This window comes from Cornus florida, unplaced genomic scaffold, assembly GCF_030987335.1.
Source record: "Cornus florida cultivar Cherokee Brave unplaced genomic scaffold, ASM3098733v1 CherokeeBrave_3.0.0_Hap2_Chr02, whole genome shotgun sequence".
Taxonomy (NCBI): Eukaryota; Viridiplantae; Streptophyta; class Magnoliopsida; order Cornales; family Cornaceae; genus Cornus; species Cornus florida.
Window position 1 is genome coordinate 60,781,066 of NW_026775572.1, and position 19,985 is coordinate 60,801,050.

A 19,985-nucleotide genomic window follows, 5' to 3' on the forward strand; every position below is an offset into this window, starting at 1 on the left:
AATATCCTACACGGACCTCCCTTCCGTTACGATCAACGCCAGTCAACGACGGAAATTGATGACGCCATCTACTATTTTTTCAAAAATTCCTAAAATACCCCTATCTATATAATTTCATATTATATTTAAAAGAAATATATATATACACCTGAGTCCATGACTAGATTCTGATGAAGATGATGATGGTGATCATCATCGCCATATCGAAGAAATCTTTATTTCTAGCAAACTAGATCTCATCCTTAGTTTCCAGGATCGGGACAAGAGTCAATCCTATTTCTGGGATCTCACTGGTAAAGATGTTTTCCATGTGATTGAGGTTGAGCTCGGATTTGCCTTTGACATTCTCTACACTAAGGCACCGGTGCTGTTTACTGTTGCATGCTTTTGAGTTTTCTTAAAGGGTAATGGAAAATTAGTACTTCGCTTGGGTTCTTACCAATTGATCGAGATACAATTTTGCCGAAATCTCGCTTTCCCGGTACCATAAAAAGGTTGAATTGACAACATTGGCGATGGTGACTCTCTTTCTCCATATATATATATAGAGTGAGTTTAGAGAGAGAAATTGAAGTATTTTCCTTTTTTCCCCATAAATTACTAGCTGTCTAAACTTCAAAATATAGAAATCCTGTAGACCAAGGATAGAAAATCCCGAAGGTCTCTCCCTCTCTCTCTGTTTTTCTTTTTGTTCTTTAGGTTCCTCTGTTTTTAGGGTTAGGAGAGAGAACAAGTAATAAATCCCTGTCTCTCTCTGTAATCATGATTTTTGACATTTCGTCAATGAAATCGAACCTGGAATGCTTCCTCGATTGCACAACACCGGCAGTCCCATCCCAATTCTTACCAAGGTATGTTTTTCCTTTTACCTTTTTCTTTTTAGTTTTGATTTGAGTTGGTTTCTTCACAAAATTTCATTTCTTTTACTGAAACTAACTCATATATATTATATACATATATATTTATGTGCATCTATGTGTGTGTGTGTGTTTTTTTTTATTGTTTACATATTTTATGATGAATGATTTATTATAGAGTGAGACTAGAAACCTTAACAGGCTTTAGCATCCTTGGGAGAGAGAAAAAGTTCAGTATTTTACATTGGCTGATCTTTGGAATTGTTATGATGAATGGATTGCTTATGGTGTTGGAGTTCCAATCAATTTGGACAATGGCGAAACCTTAATTCAGTACTACGTTCCCTATTTTTCTGCACTTCAAATTACAGGCAGCATCACAGGCCGCCCATTTTTGAAAAAACGCTAAGGACTTAACTAGTATTGTTCAATGCTTGCCGGCTTGCAAAATCATTAAAAGATATGAAGGAAACGAAATAGGAATTTGTGAGTAAAATGTGGGTGGAGAATCTAGGATATGCCGCTACTCACTGTAATGGCCATCGCCATGCTCATCAGCTCCAAAAAAGTGGAGAACTTCTCACTCATGTCCATGGTTGCCTAGAGAGAGAAAGTGAAAATAGAGACAGAGAGAGAGGCGATAGTGAAGATAGAGAGAGAGAGAGAAAGTGAAGAGAGAAAAAGAGAGGCGATAATGTATAGCAAGCTGATGTCATGCCTACTCATGGGGGTAGTTCAGTAATTTCAGATGCCAAGGAGAGGGTATTCTAGTAATTTTGACAACTCCGTTAGGGTATTTAACGGTCCGTCACACATAAAGAAAGTCCGTGTAGAATATTTTCAAAAGTAGGGGAGGTCCGCATAATTTTTGAAACAAGAAGAGTGCTGCCTGTAATTATGGCAAACCATAAGGGAGGTCTGTGTAAATTACCCTTTTCTTTATATGGAACTTAATTCACATGGTTGTATCTTGTATGGAATCAACTTGTAACTTGATATTAAACTTGTCCTTAATGTAACCTTTGACATGCCTTGTTCGTGGAATATTTAGAGTTACCTTGTAGTCTTGAGAATTTAATCCTTTAAGTTGATTAAATTCCATTTTACGCTTCCATCGAGTTAACTATACTTTTATATTGAACTCTTGTCAATCTTATGAATCGGACTCGTATTTCATGGGACTTTTAGCTTTTTATCATGTATCTAGACTTCTTGTAACTTGACTCCATTAATGTGTTTAATGAACTAGCACAATTGTCTTGAATGATTTAATTTTCCATGTATTGCTTAGTAAATAATTAAATCATTAATCTTATACTTGTGGTATATTTACATCAATGGATTCCTTGTATTTTAAATCCTAGTTTGTAGTCTATGTAGATGCATACCATGATCTCTTGACATTTCACATGCCATAATAGTTGAGAATTTAGGGCATGACTTGTGTGTTTCCAAAATCTTGGTTGTGCATGAAACGTGGTTAATGCATTACTTGTATTTTGATACTATCTTAATTTGCACAACTTATTGATTTTGGAACTTGGGATATCAATCAAGAATTGACATGGCTATGACTTGATTCTAGTACGATAGATAAAGAGCTCCCTACACTACAGTGCACATTAGGGGAAGGTACTCATGGGTTAATAGCCCTAAAGTGATCCCAATAGTACAGTTTTAATCTGGGCGATATCCGAGTATCCACATTGATTGATTTCATTCTTTAAATTTCAAGTTGCTATTCCTTGAAGATTTAAAACTTGTCGTGTTATGTGAAATGCTCCAATCTTGTTAATTGCATAGATATTATGCCTTATCCTTGATTTCATGTATTATTCTTGTCGTGTTAATTGGAATATTCCAATCATGTTAATTGTATTGATATGTGATCCTTGTATTCAAGTAACCTTCTTGTCGTGTTGTATGGATTATTCCAAACCTTGTTCAATTTCATTGATAATGCGATTCATGCTAAATTATAAACTTGTCGAGTTCTTTGGATGATCCCAACCTTGTTCAATTTCATAGACATCATGATTTATGTTGCTTTATGTTGATATGACTTAAGAATTGTTGGCCTAAGAATTTTATCTAAAGGTTACTCTTATGTTTTGATGATTAGAAACCATTAATGATGTTTAAGATCTAATATTTTCATTCAGTGATGTATAGATGATCAATATTCAATCCTCAATGTTGAGCTAGAAGATCCATTCCAAGTACTCAAGCTATGGATTCAAGGAAGCCTCAAAGTTGCAAGAAATTAAAGAAAAACTCGGACTTCAAAGATCATTTAAGCATTTCTAAGAAAGAAAGCAAGTCTTCATCAAGCCTAAACAATCATGGTCAAAGAATGAAGAAAATGGTAAATAAGATGGTGAGAGCTTAAGTTTTAATGTCAAAATTCATTTGAATATATTTTGAAGCTCAAAATTATAGTTCATGCATAGACATTCTCACTTCATTTTTCAAAAAACATAAAATTAGTTCATAAAGTTTATGAACACATTCGCACATGAGCCACACATCATATGAAGTGTAGATAGGACTTAAATAAATTCATTTTAAGTCTCATACAATAATGGAGCAGGCTCCATGAAAGACAGAGCATGCTCTAAACATTCTAGTAGGCTTTTTTTAACGAAAATTTAATTCTTCCAACCAAAAAGTAAGCTCCCAAAATAGGGAGCAAGCTCTCAGAGGCTGGGAGTCGGTTCCATGCAATGGAGAACTGGCTCTCAAGGCTAGGAGCCGCCTCCTCTTGTTTTACAAGAGTCGGCTCTTTCTGGGGTTTTGAACTATAACGGAAACTTTTTCATTTATTGATCCCCAACCACCTCTAACAGCTATATTGAACTCCGTTTATCTATAAATACAGAGGGTTGGTCTGTAATAAAATTACACCATTAAAGAGAGCATTCTACAATCCTTGAAGATCATTTAAAGAAGCATTCATTGAGCTTTCATCTCCTCTCTTACATTTCATTCTACTGTAGTGATTCTGAGCTTCAGATATATATTCATCTTTATTATAGTTGTGAGCAAAACTTTGTACTACTGTCTTTGAGAGATTCATTGTACACTGCATTTCTATTATAAGTTTATTGTAAAGGGTTGGTGTGACCTAAAAGAAAACCTAGGAGAAGGGTGTTTTCCTAACAAGGAAGAGAAGCAAGGTATTGCTTCAAATTGAAGGTTTGCTCTCCACCATTAAGGAGAAGCTCTAGTGAATTTGGGAAGTAAGAGTTTCCGAACCTCGCTAAATCGCCGAGTCATTATTTGCAATTTCTTATCTCTATCTCCTTCATATACTTGTCACTTGTGATATATGTTGCTAGAATATCTTAATTGATTATTGCATGATAGTTAGTTGGAAATAACTTTTTATAAATTACAAAAATTGAGCATTAACTTTATTCACCCCCCCCCCCCCCTCCCCCCTCTAGAGTCAATTAGTGTCTAACAGGAATGATCCTATATAAGCATCTTGACTTAGATTCTAGGTGGCATGAACCATTTCAGTAGTTATCGCATTCTAGGTTAAAAGTTGATAACTTTGGATAACTATGTCTTGTTGCATCACACTATGTGCTCTTATATTGTTTAAATTGCATGAATGGTGTGGTTTATGCTAGAAATACTCTAAGATAGCTTAGAATGCTCCCTGAGTCTCACTTTGACATAGACGTTAAGTGGCATGAGCCCCTTTGACTTGTTTCACCTTAAGGTGATAAATTTGTAAAATGCTAGGTCTATGCATGCTCATCTCCTACAAGTAGCTTTATGTTACTCACCCCAAAGTTACCGGGGCATTTTTTAGGTACGAAGACTTGGTTTGTGATGCTCATCATTCCTTGGATGACTTGTACCTTTTAAGTTCCTATTTCATGCAAATGTTAGCATAAAATGTCATTTTGTAGCCTTATATGTCAAAACTTGTATCTTTGATTCCATATATGTAATGTGTACATAAGTTCACCTTTTACGATATATTTGACTTGTATAAGATGAGGCCAGAGGCCAATGACATTTATATTGTATCCTATGTACTTTTAACTTCATTAAATATTATGAAAATATTGAAAAAAATCACAAGTCATGGTCTCACCATGGTTGCATCGGGTGTGGGAATTTCATTTTTATTTTTCATAGGGTCTCATTAATCATGTATGAAGTGCGGCCAAGGGCCAAATGGTAATTTGAAGCCATTTCATAATTTTAAATTTCAAATTTTTCATTTCATTTGCATTTTCGCCTTTTTGGCCGTTAGGGGGTCAGATTTTGCATCAACGGTATTTTTAAGCCATGGACCATTGTAGCATGTCCTAATAGGTAAGTTACATTTACGTGCATGATCGTTTTCAAGAAAAACCTCATCCTTGGTGATTTGAGCCTCCTATGGACTCATTTTGCACTTTTATTGCGTAATCTGATTTTAGGGCATTTTGGGGTTTTCCTTCGAGAATTAAATTCCGGTCTTTACATGGTCACTTAGAAAACGTGATTTTAGGGGGGGGGGGGGGGGGGGGGGGGGTTTCTTCTTTGTGTTTTTCCAGAAAATGTTGTCTTGGTATCGGAAATCCCTCGCGAAGTTTAGTTTTCAGTTTTGCATTTTAGCAGCTTTTAAACCCTCATGACCAGATTTCATGGAGGGCCATTCTGGGTATTTCATAATGTGTATTCAGGTAGAAAACTCAATTTTAGGGGGGGGGGGGTTTCATGTTTTTCCAGAAAAATTCGTTTGATAACCCGTTTCTGCTATCATATAAGGACAGTTACTGCTGTAGCAGCTTTTGGCCCTATTGACCTCTTCTGATCTGGGGCATTTTAGGTATTTCATAATGAGTTTTTTTCGTTTTCTTCTGCCCGATCGGGTAGAAAACTCAATTTTAAGGGGGGTTTCTTCTTCGTGTTTTTCCAGAAAAATTGATTTCGGACCTCATTTCGGCTCTCAGTTCTGGCTAAATCTTTTTCTTCTCCTAGCATGTCATGGTGCATGTCAGGATGCTTGTGGGGTGCTCGTGGTGCCTCATATCGACGTCGATTTTTGTTTTCGCTCGTTCTCCTTCGTCTGGAATCCAAATCGAGTAAACTTTTTTTTGAACTTAACTAATTTTTCGCTATCTTTCCAATGGCATGCTCGGTTTCACCTGGATCTTCCTAAATAATTACCAATTTACCCTTTTAACCTTAAGTGCTCGTTTTTCTTCGTCATGCCTTTTCTCCTTCGTCCAGACTCTGAATCATGCGATTCTTGAGTCCATCTTGATTAGTTTTTCATTGTCTTTCCAGCGGTGTACTCGGTGGTACTCGAATCCATAATTTTAAAAATGACTATTTTGCCCTTGGGGTTATTTTTGTCCCTTTTTTCTTGTTTTCCGCTTCCGCTACTTTCTTTTGAGTTTCGTGACTTCTCATGAAGTCACGGATGTATTTCGGGAATGATATACATTCTAGGGACATCATTTTCATGTAAAATGACTATTTTGCCCCTGGGGGCTTAATTGTTATTTTTTCGATCTTTTGCTTCCGCGTCAGTTCTCATTGAGTTCCACGACCTCATGGAAGGTCATCAAAGTGTTTTAGATGTGTGTTGTGCCTTGGGAGACCGTTGACTTGTTTCTTGCTTCCATATCTAGATCCGTTATCAGGTCAATCTTCGATTCATCACAGGACACGCTGGCCTAAAAACCACGGTCGTCACAGGGTGTGTAGTCAATGCCTTTGACCACCAATCTCACCTTGTATCTTTTGGAACCATCATGTTCCTCTTTGACCCTGTACACCCATTTGTTGTGAAGAGTTTTCTTCCCCATGGGCAACTTTGCTAGTTCCCATGTTTTGTTGGAGATAAGGGACTTCATCTCATCTTCCATTGCAAGCTCCCACTTGCTAGCATCTTCAACTTGACATACTTCATCATAGCATTCAGGCTCACCATCATCTGTGAGCAACATATAATCCATATATTTCTGATTTGGTACATGAGGACGCGTGGACCTTTTAGGTGCAGGCTTAGGAATTGGAATCCACGGTGAATTATGCTCTGTGAGTTCTGGCTAAGAACCCTCATTTATTTGCTCTACGTCAATGCTCTCTGAATCATCATCCAAATCAACAAACTCAGGCTTACTCTGTACAGAACTAGTTAACTATGATGCATCTCTATCCTTGTACATCACCTTCTCGTTGAAAATCACATCTCTACTTCTGATGATTTTCTTGTTCTGATTATCCCAGAATCAATAACCAAACTCATCTCCGCCATACCCAACGAAGATACATTTTAGTGACTTGGGGTTAAGCTTTCCCCTAGCATGGTCACAAATATGCACATATGCAATACAACAAAAAACTTTCAACCATGAAAGATTTACCTCTTTGTCACTCTATACCTCTTCTGGTATTCGATGCTCCAAAGGCACCGATGGTCCACGATTAATTAGGTAGAATATTGTGTTGACGGCTTCTGTCCAAAACTGTTTGGGTAGACACGAATGTATGCGCATACTTCTGGCTCTCTCTGTCAATGTTTGGTTCATCCGTTCTGCCACCCCATTCTGTTGTGGGGTTCCTTGCATTGTCCTCTCTAATTTGATCCTATTATCAAAACAGAAATTCTTGAACCCAATCTCTTCATACTTACCTCCATTGTCTGACCTCAACCTCTTGATCTTTAAACCTGTCTCATCCTCCACCATAGCCTTCCACTTCTTGAACACATCAAATATCTCAGATTTGTGCTTCAAAAAATAAACACATACCTTCCTCGTGTGATCATCAATGAAAGTCATGAAGTATTATTTTCCGCCAATGGATGAGATAGTGACTGGCTCCAGACATCTGTGTGAACTAGCTCAAATTTCTCCTTTCTGAGATCTCTGTCACTCTTCTTGAAATTGACCTTCTTCTGCTTACCCATCATGCAACTCTCACAGAAGTCAATATCAATTGCCCGCATGCCTGGTAGTTTCCCTTTTGAGTGCATAATCTTAAACCCCTTTTCACTCATGTGACCTAGTCTTTGGTGCCAAAGGTTGTGATCTTCTCTATTTTCTGCAACTGATATAGGCTCACAAGCACTGGTAGTTATGTAGAGAGTGCCAGATTTCTTACCACGTGCAGGTCATAGCGCGCTGGAAACTTTTCACGAGTCATTATTGAAGGTTGTAACAAAACCTTCCTCTAACAATTGTCCCACCGAAATCAATTTCTTCCTCAATTCAGGGATGTATCTCACATCCTTCAACTTCCAAGTTGACCTATTCAACTTGATTTGCACTTCATCCTTGTCAACGACGCTGCAAGGCTGATCATCACCAAGATACATCTTGCCAAGGTTACCTGATTCATAGCTATTAAATAGCTCTTTGCTTGAGATGCCATAAAACGATGCACCGGTAACCCATGACTCCGCATTGCCCTCCAAAGAGCATATCAATACATCATCTGATTCTTCTGAGACAATGTTTGCTTCAGTTTTTCTTTCGGTTCCCTTCTTTGGAAATCTGCAATCAACACGGTAATGTCCATTCTTTCTACAATTCCAACACTCAACGTCACTGAGATCTGTGAAATTTCTGGAATTTTAAGACTGTTTCCTTCCATTCCTTGACTTGGATCTGCCTCTGTTTCTATTACCGTTGCCATTCTTCTTGTTTGAACCCTTACCTCTACTTTCAACATTCAATGACGAACCACTGGTGGAAACCCCAGTTGTTTACCTTCTGATTTCTTCACTCAGAATCATGCTCACAACTTCATCAACTTCAACTTGGTCTTCCCTGTAGAGCTACTGATCGCTGTAACTGTGCCACTCCAACTCTCGGGTAACTGCCCTAGAATTAGTAGTGCTCTGACCTCGTCTTTGAAGTCGACATCAACAGATTCTAATTGCCCAATTATCTCGTTAAACGCATTTAGGTTTTCGTTAAACTTACCACCTTCGATCATCTTCATGTTGAACAACTTTTTGATCAAATGCACCTATGGTCGCTGCAGAAGGCTGTTTATATATACTAGAAAGGGTTGCCATGAGAGACTTCGTCGTCTTCTCGTTCTTGATGTTGAAGGCGACTGACTTTGACAACGTCAATCTGACTGTGCCAAGAACCTTCCTATCAAGTAATTCTCATTCTGCATCATTATTATCCTCTAGCTTCTCTCCCAAAGGTTGATACAGATTTTTCTGAAACAAGATGTCTTCAATTTGCATCTTCCAGAAACCGAAGTTTATATCATCAAACAGACATATCTGATCGAAAGACTTTTAAAATTTCGTCAAACACCTTCTATACCCAAGGTTTCCAACTAAAGGCTCTGATATCAGTTGTTGTAGCGGAAACGCAAATAACAACATTGTTCAAACAATAAATAAGCAATCACGAAGAATAAAAAAAATCACACACAAAAACATAAGATATATATAACTTACCCAAATCTTAAGGTTACGTCCATGAAGTACACCGAACAAATTCAATATGAAAAAGATGAATAATTATAATAGAGAATTTTCTCTCAATGTATCTCAATTGCTCTTTCTTGTATTGGCACAAACTAATCAATCACACCGCATATGATGATCCTCTCTTTTTTTTTTCTCTCTTTTTTAACCACCCCTAAAATTTGATTAGAGTTGATATATATAGCCCCAAGTAATTTGTCCTGCAAAAAATTGTCTTTTGTAAAATCCAAAACCAATAAAGAAGTTAAAACAGATTAAGAAATTAAATTTTCCTTAAAATTCAGCAGTCTTGAAGTTTACATATAATTAAATTTTTCTAAAAATCTTTCACCTAATTAGACTCCACAAAACCAGAACATCTTGCTATATATGAAGTTTACATATAATTAAATCTTCCTAAAAATATTTCACCTAAACAGACTACTCAAAACCAGAACATCTTCCTATATAGGTGAAAGTGTCAAAGACGAATAAGTGACTCCTCCATTTGTCAGCACCAGAAGATGAGTTATCTGAATCAAATGTCGTGTCCCTGACTTTTTCCATTAATGAAAGATCTAAAGTCTCTTCAGGCACTTTGAATGCTGCACACCTACATCAAGAATCATAATATTAAGAGCATAATTCTCACAGAAATAGAGATCTAATAAACAAATGTCGCCGAAATTTTTAGAAAACACTACCACATACCACATTTTATATGCCAGTCACACAATCATAGCAACCGTAGCTACTATAGTTTGCTCTTCAGCTTTACCATCTATGCTTACTTTTATTGCCACGAGGAATCCAAAACTCAAAATGGAACATGATAATGACAATTTTATGGATCAGAGAAAAGACAATTTAAATTATTCTCCATAACCTCTTGAGACTTAATGGGGAGATGATATGTTATTATCCTTTTATTCACTTCTGTTGGGTAACCTACATTACTAAATATAATATGCAAAGTTCTGCCACAACTGCATGGCTACATCTATACCCACTAGTAAACACATTTAAGGGAAAAAAGACCTAAATAAATCAAGTAGGTAAGCATACCATTATTTGATAAAATAAAGAATACCATAATCAATTACTTAAATGTTACAAAAAAAGAATTACAAATAAAGCAGGACCTAAAGAAAAATGGACATAGGACGACATTTTTCATATCTACACAACAAGATGAGAAGAAGACTTTAGAGCATCAAAATTTAAAGCATTATCTCTGAAAGTGAATCAATATTTTTCAATAAAATTCCCTTCACATTTTCCAAGTCAGAAATCATTTAGTAATAGCAATTTTCAACTACAACAACTGCATAAGAAAAAACCTTTTGTTAAATCTTTCATATGGTTATTAGGCAAGTAAAACCATTAGTTTCATGGGAAAAAAAAAATTTGTGTAAATAATATTATTGCATCTTCCTTTCTTAAGAAGAATGGATGAATCAATTATAATTAAAGATAAAAAGATATGCACGGGCTAGCTCAACTGGTAACTTGGTAAGACCTATGGGGGAACTCCCATTGGGTCTCCTGTTCGAGACTCACCAAAGGTGAGACTGTACTTAAATGATGCATATGATTACGTGCATCCAGAGTTTGCAAACCAGCCGGGAGTCCAAAGTGGCTAGCGGGTGGTTGATTCTTCATTATATATATACAAACAGGACAAATGATATATCCTTGAAAAAGAAAAGGTAAATAACAAACATCAACAATTCACACAAATGAAGGAAATCGGGGGGAAAATAGTCACTGCCAACAAAAGACCGATCTTCGACCCTCCCAATGCCTATTTGGAACATGAGGACTGGCCTTACAAGAGGCCATTAAAGAACCGAAGCATCCTTTCTTTCCAGGACTTCTAACAATCTCTCTCATCAGTTGATTATATGCCAAAATCCTATGGAATACCCTGCCACCCATGACCCATCTAACAACAATATTAGAATCTTTTTATATCAAACATTGCCAAAGCCCCACATTCAAAACAACCTTAAGAATTTCCACAAGCGCTAAGATCTCAGCCTAAATAGCAATTTGGTGTCATCCAGCATAGAGAACCCAAGTATCTAATTTATCGAAGCGATGCTAGAATTGCCTCCACTTCATAATGGCTCATCTCAATTAACTCCATTATAGGAATTGTATTATCAAGTTTATGTTTCACCTACGCAAGATGCTCAAGGAAAAGAAGGAAAATAGACCTAACCTTTGGCATTTTTATGTTTTCAATTCTTAGTAGACACTTCACTTTTTGAGGGTCAATCTGCTTTACATGATGCCATCAAAGAACCGAAGCATCCTTTCTTTCCAGGACTTTTAACAATCTCACTCATCAATTGATTATGTGCCATGATCCCATGGACTGCCCTGCCACCCATTGACCCATCTAACAACAATATTAGGATCTCTATATATCAAACATTGCCAAAGCCCCACATTCAAAACAAGCTTGAAAATTTCCAAAAGAACTAATATCTCGGCCTAAATGGCAATCTGGTGTAATCTAGCATTGAGAACCCAAGTATCAAATTTATCAAAGAGATGCTAGAATTGTCTCTACTTCACCGTGGCCCATATCAATTAACTCCATTATAGGACTTACATTATCAACGGACAATGTCACCGGAATTTTTTTTACAAATATTTTATTAGGAGTTTTTCTCTTTTCTTCAGTAAGGTAAAAAAGTAGTTTCATGAGTTGACTTGCTGTATGTAATGTTTTCACCATCACAAAGATAAAATGAGTTAGTGAGCATTAAAAAATCATGACCAGGAAAAAAATTAGCATCACCAAAATGAACAGGACAAATCAAAATGAAAAGGAGAAACAAAGCATTGTAAATATAAGATATATACCAAAAGTATCCCTGAGGTAAGGAACCATACAGTTATACATCTAAAGACGCAGCACACAACTAGCCAAGCTTGAAACAATAATTCAGAAAAGCTATACACAAAATCAATTAATTTTTAATTAATTAAATTTAAATCAAGTCAATTTTAAAAGTATAGAGAATCAAATAGGAACAAATAATCCATAACATTGAGAACAGAATCAAAACAGATTCTCAACTACTTGTATTCGTAAAGTTTGTCAGCAAAGCAAGTGGAAGCTTCCTGACTATAAAGGGTAGTTAATTCAAACCTATACTAGATATTGTGTATGCCAAATGCATTACCAACAAGCAAATTTACAGCTGATCTCCACATCCAAACGCAAATAATCTATGTCCAGTACGCTTAAAAAGTAACACATGATATAACTTGCTATCTAGTTAACTCTTTCAGTTATCATTTATGACTGAAGGTGGTCAAAATACTTCTCGAAATAGTACAAATTAAGGACAAAGAAATATGTAGTTGGGAAAGCATAATAGTTTGTGAGTTCTTCGAAGTTGCAAGCCTTTTTAATGCTCAGTGGTACGTGAGTATAGACTAACAATCTTCAATTGTGGATTATATAAGTTTTTTTCCTGAAATTCAATATTTGCCATATCTCGTTTACAGACAAGTTTCTCTTTTTTCTTTTTTGATAAGTTACAGACAAGTTACTCTGAATTTCAGTATAGTATCACTAAAAAAATCTACACAAAACCCCAATGGAGTTAACCCATTTTGGTTGTAGTTACGGATCCAAAACACTTTACATAGCAACTGTCCTTATAATTTTTATTTTATTTTTACTTTTTATAGCATCCAAGATTTCACAGAATTTTCCAATTTTCTATATATAGACAGTATTTGGTTGTTATTTGTGGAACATGATCATATTCCATAGTATACTTACGAGAAGGGGTGGATATTACGAATATTTAATAAAAATCAAATATATACTAAATAATTATTTATAATGATTTTTATTATAATTTTTTTTAGTATCTTTATTACCTAAAAGGAGTTAGACTCTCGACCTTATAAAAGGAGTCTCCATCATCTCTCAAGAAATCTTCTACTTTTCAACTCTTCCTATCCATTTCACAATCTTAAATATTGTATTGATCCTCTCATTCTCTAGCTATTATATATAAACATATAGTTACAAATATGTGTGTGTGTGTAAATCTTAGTTATACACACCCAAGTAGAAATATTGTTATATATGAGGTCCAAATTTATTAAAGACGTGGATATTGACAAGATTGATATTTCAAAAAGTGGCTGAGAGAATGTAGATTTTAAACATTTGACTCACATTTACAACAAATTATCCAACTGAAGGCATTTATCTAACATTATATATAGTATTTTGAGGTTGATGCGTCATGAATATGGGTGTCACAAAACTTAAGTCCTCACACAAAATGGCTATATAGAAAGATATGTTGTTCAACGAAACACTGTAAAGATGAAAGGCATATATTTTCTTTTTCAAAATTTCCGAATTCAATTTAGTGATCAAATACAAGAAAACATGAATATAAGATATGATCATCAAAATGTATAAATACAATAAAGTGTTGAAGCGAAATTAAAATGCAAACAAGCACATATTTACCTTGAATAGATATTCCGCACCACCGCGTTATCTCCAGTAACAGCTTCCTTCAGTGAAATGAAACTTGGAATATGAGCAATTGCTTCAAATTTCGAATCGATGCCAAAAACCTTAAGACATTTAAATTTTGGTTCGTTGGGATCATAACAGTTCAGAGAACTTGTAAAATAATGAAACATCAATAGTGCTCCATCTTTGAGGTACTTTATTGGCTGATATAAACCAATAGGACACCTCTCATCAGTATCAATAGAAAATATTTTTGTCCATGATTCTTGAACACCATATTTCTTCATAATCCATATGTTAATATAGTTGGAGGCTTCACATATGCATAGACAGCCTTCTAGTACTCCCATGGACACATTACTCATTGCTTCAAAACTAAGTTCGTCGGTGCCATCACTCTTGCGAGGAGGCGGTGGAACCGATTGGAACTGCTCATTGTCAAAGTTAAAGGAAACTATATAATTAGGGAATGTTCTCGGCTCAATACAGATCCAATGAATGCACCCCTCTAGATAGGTGGGAAATGCTAGCCCATACAATGGATCGGGACAACCACCAATGCTTTTCCATGATCCTGTGCCAAGTGTGTGTATTTCAGTCCTCCTGAGATTTGTTAGACTACTCTCACCAAAAATCATTTGACAAATCATTCTTATCACCTTGTATTGATTAGTCCTTGGACTGAAGCCGAACCCACAACCAGCTAAACCTTTCTCACCATACTTTTGAGCCACCGGAAGGTTTGTATACTCACCTGCGATAGGATTACACACAACAACAGGTTCATTGTTTGATGGTTCGCACAAGCAAAGGAAACCATGGCATGAATTCACAATTTTGAATTTATGCTCGATGGGACGTTTCCTTTTAAACACATAGCCTGCAGAGAGGAAACTCCTTTGGCTATCATCAACCACATCGTTGACCACCATTTCAGCATTGCGCAACGGGATCTTCAACTTGGTATCAAGCTTGATGTGGCAATTTTTAACACACTGGTCAGTGTAATAAGCACCATAACAATCACAGTACCCAGGATCAACTATGTGGCAACCTACAACACACTGATCAGAGTAATAGTCACCAAGACAATTGCAGTACCCAAGATCGAAATTGCTGCAAATTTCAGGCTCAACCAAGTAAAGAATCCTAGATACATGGGTTGAACCCAAAGTCCGGAGCAGAGCCCATGCCTCTTGCCCTGAGAAGTGCAGCTTGGCAAATTGAGGGTCTGAAATTAGGTTACACCATTCTTTGGAAACGCACTTGCAAGCAAGAACCGTCTTCACAGGGAGTTTTGGTAGAATATTGGCGACGATGGGCGTTGGAAGATCTGTGATGAACGCCCCCAACTCTGAATTGGTTCATTATTGTGGGACATTTCTGCTCCTTTTTTGCATTTCCTGTTTGAATTTCTTCTTCTTGGTCTCGGCATGGCTTAGATACTATCTATAAATCTACGAATTTGGATTTCATGTAAGCAACACAGAGAATAATATCTCAAAAGCACGAACCCAGTAAAATAAAAGAAAATGGAAATGTTAAAGCCATGATTTAAAGGAATTAATTAATTATATATATATATATATATATATATATATATATATATATATATCAACAATGTAGATACTATGACATAGATATATATGTATAGATATAGATAGATAGAAAGAGAGAATTACCTCCTGGAACAAATCTGGCCACACTTGCAGAGAGATGGAGAGTAAAACCCTAAAACCTAGTCCAAAAAACTTTTATCAAAACAGACATGTGAAGTTGTGAACTCACTGCTCGGTAAGCTTCGTATGCATCCTAAAAAGACATTGGGCATATGCAAAGTAATACTCAGTATATATTTTCTCTCTCTGAATGTCGTACAAAATTACTATATATTACTTTAATTTGTAAAGAATACTTAAAACCTAGGAATAGGGCCGGCCTTGAGATTGAAAGAATCTCGAAAGGTCCTAGGCAAACTTTAATGGGAGGCTCTTTATACAAAAAGTTTCACACGCACAAAAAATAAATGTCTATTTTTTGAATCCTTAGCAAAATTTTCAAGTTTAGCATATCTTGGAAGACCTCTTTCAACTAATAAATCTCTCATGTTTTTATCAATATTTTTCCAATTTCCTCGATCATTAATGTTCAAAAGAAGATTATCATTCTCATTCATATATTCTTCTATTACCAAATCTTCAAGTTCATTCACATTATCTTCATTTTGATTCTCATTCCTATCTTCATTCATTAAATCTCCATGTTCATTAAGATTTTATTCATTTCTCTGTTCTTCATTTACCAAATCTTCACCTAAACTCTTTGTTTGTGTATTGTTCCTAAAAAGCTTATGAATAGCGTCTTTTTGATATTGAATCAATTTTTCTTCTCTCTTCTCTTTTAATAAAATGTAGATTACCTCAAAATGCAATGCAATGAATATGACACTATAATACCTTTTACTGTAATCAGCCCCTTCACACTAACACTCAAATCAAGCTCCTCCAAGTTGCTCAAAGCACAAAAGTCTACAAAAAATAAAAATTTTGTTGTTTATATATTAATAAATTTTGTTACTTTATATTGTACTTTGTACTTTGTTTCATATACAATTGGGTGCCCATATTAATTGACAGATTTATGCTTTATGCGGTTAACATCCAATTTATTATTAGCATGAAAAAAATTGGAATAAAATATATATTGAATAATTGAAGAAATGACTTACCAGTCTGAAGTGATGAAAGCACTCTAAAAGATGGTAGGACCGTAGGATGCTGTAATTGTAAAAATTATAATCCACAATAAGGGCCTTCAGCTTGTTCAAGACTCAAGTTCAACCAAAATTTACCAATGTCTTTCGAATCCTGCAAAGGGAGATCCAGTTTCAGTCATTATCTTCACAAATATTTATAACTAAAATTCATAAAATAAAAATAAAAAATTTTATAAAAAAGATTAAAAAAAAAAAAAAAATTCACCAAATAGGATTTAGTATGCAAAACAAGAATTGCAGACCTTGATTAATTGATTTGAAAAAAAAAAACCATACATACAAGTTAGCAGTTTGGGGGGGGAGTTGAGAGACAGCGGCTGAAGCTTGCGAACGGCGAACCCGAACTGGAACTGGAAACTGAAAGCTATGGGTTTTGATTTTTTGAACAATCTGAAATGATACGCCGATATGGGTTTTGATATAGGTAATAGGTTTTGAACTTTTGATTCTTGCAGATAGATAGGTTTTGAACTTCTGATTCTTGTAGATTTTGTAGTATGCAGAAGTTCAAAGTTGAGAACGAGAATAGAGACGGAGGCGATTGGGGAGGCTGAAATGATTTGCCCTAAATTTTTTTTTTTTTTTTTTTTTTTTTGTTTTTGTTTTTGTTTTTTGGTGGCCCATCATCCATGGGCCTATAAATTTTGAGGCCATAGCCAACCACTTGGTTGCCTTCTTAGGTCGGGTCGCCCTGCCTAAGAAGAACGAATATTTATGTTAGGGTGCTGGTATCAGATTCTGGGATACGATATGGACAACGGACGTTTTGGACCCTTTCACGAAACAGTCAGGTGATTTTATATTTTTTTAATTTTTTTAAAAAAGTAAAATTTAATGCAATCTAAAATAATATAAAATAATATAAAAAATAATATAAAATTTAAGAAAATAAAAATAACAAAACACTATCTCTAAATTTCAAATTAATGATTCAGTTATGATTATATGAATAAAATGGCAAAAAATATTATATATAATTTAATGCAATCTAAAATATTATAAAATAATATAAAAAATAATATAAAATTTAAGAAAATAAAAATAACAAAACACTATCTCTAAATTTCAAATTAATGATTCAGTTATGATTATATGAATAAAATGGCAAAAAATATTATATATATATATATATATATATATATATATATATATATATTATATTTTTTGACATATCCATGTTATACCATATCGTATCGTTGTCATACCCCGTATTTCATACCTGTATCGGTACTTCATAAGTTAAAATAAAAACATTAGTAAATCTTTTTTTTTTCTGTTATTATATATTTAAAGATAATATTTCTTATCTGGTTTATCACTTTCTCCTTTGATGTGGCCTAATAAAAAATTGACACATGTTGATAAAATTATATAATATTTGGTAAAAAAAAAAAAAAAAAACCAAATTATTGCCTTTTTGTTACAAAAATGCCCCCACGCTTGTCATGTAATGAGCTATTTTATTAAATTATAATATCCTTTCTTATATAATTACACTTAATCCATTTTTCTTATTAAAATAAATTATGAAAAAATTTCATACTATTTTGATGACATATTGTCCATCAAATTTGCATAATTTTACCGTTAATTGTTATAATTAATTATTTTAATAAAAATCTTAAGTAGAAATTTTAAAAAATAGTTCCAGTAATTTCTTTAAATTTTTAATTTTTTGTTTTTTTTTTAATATAGTGCATGAAAAAGAAGTATTTTTTACATAAGTAATTTCTTAATTTTTTGTGAATAAATTGTACAAAAAAATATTTATTTTACGTAAAAAAAAGTTTAAATACGGTATAATAAGTTTTACTATAAAAAGTTATATTTTAATAATAAATTAATCATATTAGAAAATAGCTCAACTTGGTGGTAGATGCAACTTCGTGTATTTTCTACTATTGTTGTGATAAATTGATACTAGTAATAAAATTACGATAAATGATATAATTAATATTTAAATAAGAGAAAAAGATAATAAAGATAAATTAATAAAAAAAATAACAAATTTAATACAAAAGGATAAATTTGTATTTTGTGATAGTATATTCTTAATTGCAACAAATGATTTCTTAAAGATTTCTTGCAACAAATGGCATGTCATATCATATCTATCTATCCATCTATATATTACACGCAGAAATGATTTCTTACTCCCAAAAAATTTATCCACACAGGATATAATTGCTATAATTTTTTGGTAACACCTATGGTCTATTGTGCATGGTATGAATAAATTTCTTACTCCCAAGTGACTGTCATTGATAAACCAAATGTATAAATAACTATAAAATTTACAAAGTAGCTTGGGCCTCAAAAGAGGGCTAAAAGGACAAGAAAACTATGCATTTGGGCTCAAAAAGAAGCCCAATGGTGCAAAAATGTAAGAAAGCTGGCCATTAGGCCCATCCTCAAAACAATGAACCGTCGTTGTGAAAAAGTCGAGAATCGGTCATGTTTGGACGTTATGTGCGAGATATAAAAAATAAATAAATTAACAATGAACCGTTATAAAAAAAGTTGAGAATTGGTCTAGTTTGGGCGTTATGTGCGAGATATAAAAAATAAATAAATTGACGAATGCGATAACATAATCAATTTCGTTACGCAATATCAATTTGTACCTGATTTCGACGATACCCATTGACAGATCAAGCCTACCCAAATTTTTTTTTTTTACTACTATACCCAAGTTAAGCCAAGTCCAAAAAAAAAAAATTATTACTAATATTAACCTATACAAAAAATATTAGTCTACCCACAATTTCTGAATTTGCCCTTACCGATACTGTGACTTTAAACCTTGATATTGTCCAAGAATAAGAGGTTCAATTTAAAATTAACTTACCATGATTAAAAGTAATGCTGAAAAAAAAAAAAAAATTTGATATTATCAAAGAGTAACAACTAAAAAGTTGAGAGAAGAGTTCATATTCAGAACATATTTATTGAGATGCTACAAGCCTACACTGTTCTAAAAGCTTGCAAAATAAATGGGGAAGAAAAGTGCAAGGAGCATTAGCTGTGTTGGCTTCTTTAATTTGATGGCATTTCATCTTCAATGAGAGATGTTGGGATGTTCAAGTCACCATGGAGAAAGCTATTTTTCTCAGAATACTACGAAGCGGTCGAAAAACTGACACTCAGAACAGTATCTGCAAGCTCTACTGAGTTGCAGAAATGGCGCATCTTGAAATAGGGTGGGAAATACGTTAGAGCAAAAGAATGGGGGGCACATTCTAAAGTATGAAACCACGTCAATACTGCTTTTAGAACCTTCAATTCTTTGAAGCAACATTTCATGAAATTCTCCAACTTGGTCCAGCATGTAACAACAACATTACAAGGCATATCCTCTTATCACAATCAGCACAAATACCCAAAGGA

General features: G+C 34.4%; 1 protein-coding gene across 6 annotated transcripts; it reads right to left on the minus strand.

The window, feature by feature from the left end:
* Window positions 1-9,561: 9,561 nt before the first annotated feature.
* On the minus strand, window positions 9,562-17,298 carry LOC132295111 (F-box protein At3g07870-like). 6 transcript variants are annotated; one of them, XM_059793214.1, is made up of 6 exons: window positions 16,879-17,298; window positions 16,551-16,689; window positions 16,279-16,350; window positions 15,505-15,553; window positions 13,814-15,279; window positions 9,562-9,913 (listed from the first exon to the last, which is right to left on the minus strand). In XM_059793214.1, the coding sequence occupies exons 5-6, from the start codon at window positions 14,752-14,754 to the stop codon at window positions 9,742-9,744; spliced, it is 1,113 nt and encodes a 370-aa protein (XP_059649197.1). In that variant the 5' UTR covers window positions 14,755-15,279; window positions 15,505-15,553; window positions 16,279-16,350; window positions 16,551-16,689; window positions 16,879-17,298; the 3' UTR covers window positions 9,562-9,741. The 6 variants fall into 6 exon arrangements, with proteins under 6 accessions (XP_059649197.1, XP_059649194.1, XP_059649196.1 ...); XM_059793211.1 differs by having other exon boundaries at window positions 15,505-15,560; XM_059793213.1 differs by having other exon boundaries at window positions 15,505-15,634.
* Window positions 17,299-19,985: the final 2,687 nt, after the last annotated feature.

Bases quoted from the DNA above. Each gene is read 5' to 3' on its own strand.
- LOC132295111 (XM_059793216.1), bottom strand. From the start codon at position 14,754: ATGGTGGTCAACGATGTGGTTGATGATAGCCAAAGGAGTTTCCTCTCT. The intron at 9,914-13,813 runs GTAAATATGTGC...TTCTTGATGTAG, and splicing joins GTGCGGAATATCTATTCAAG to GTGTGCAGCATTCAAAGTGC.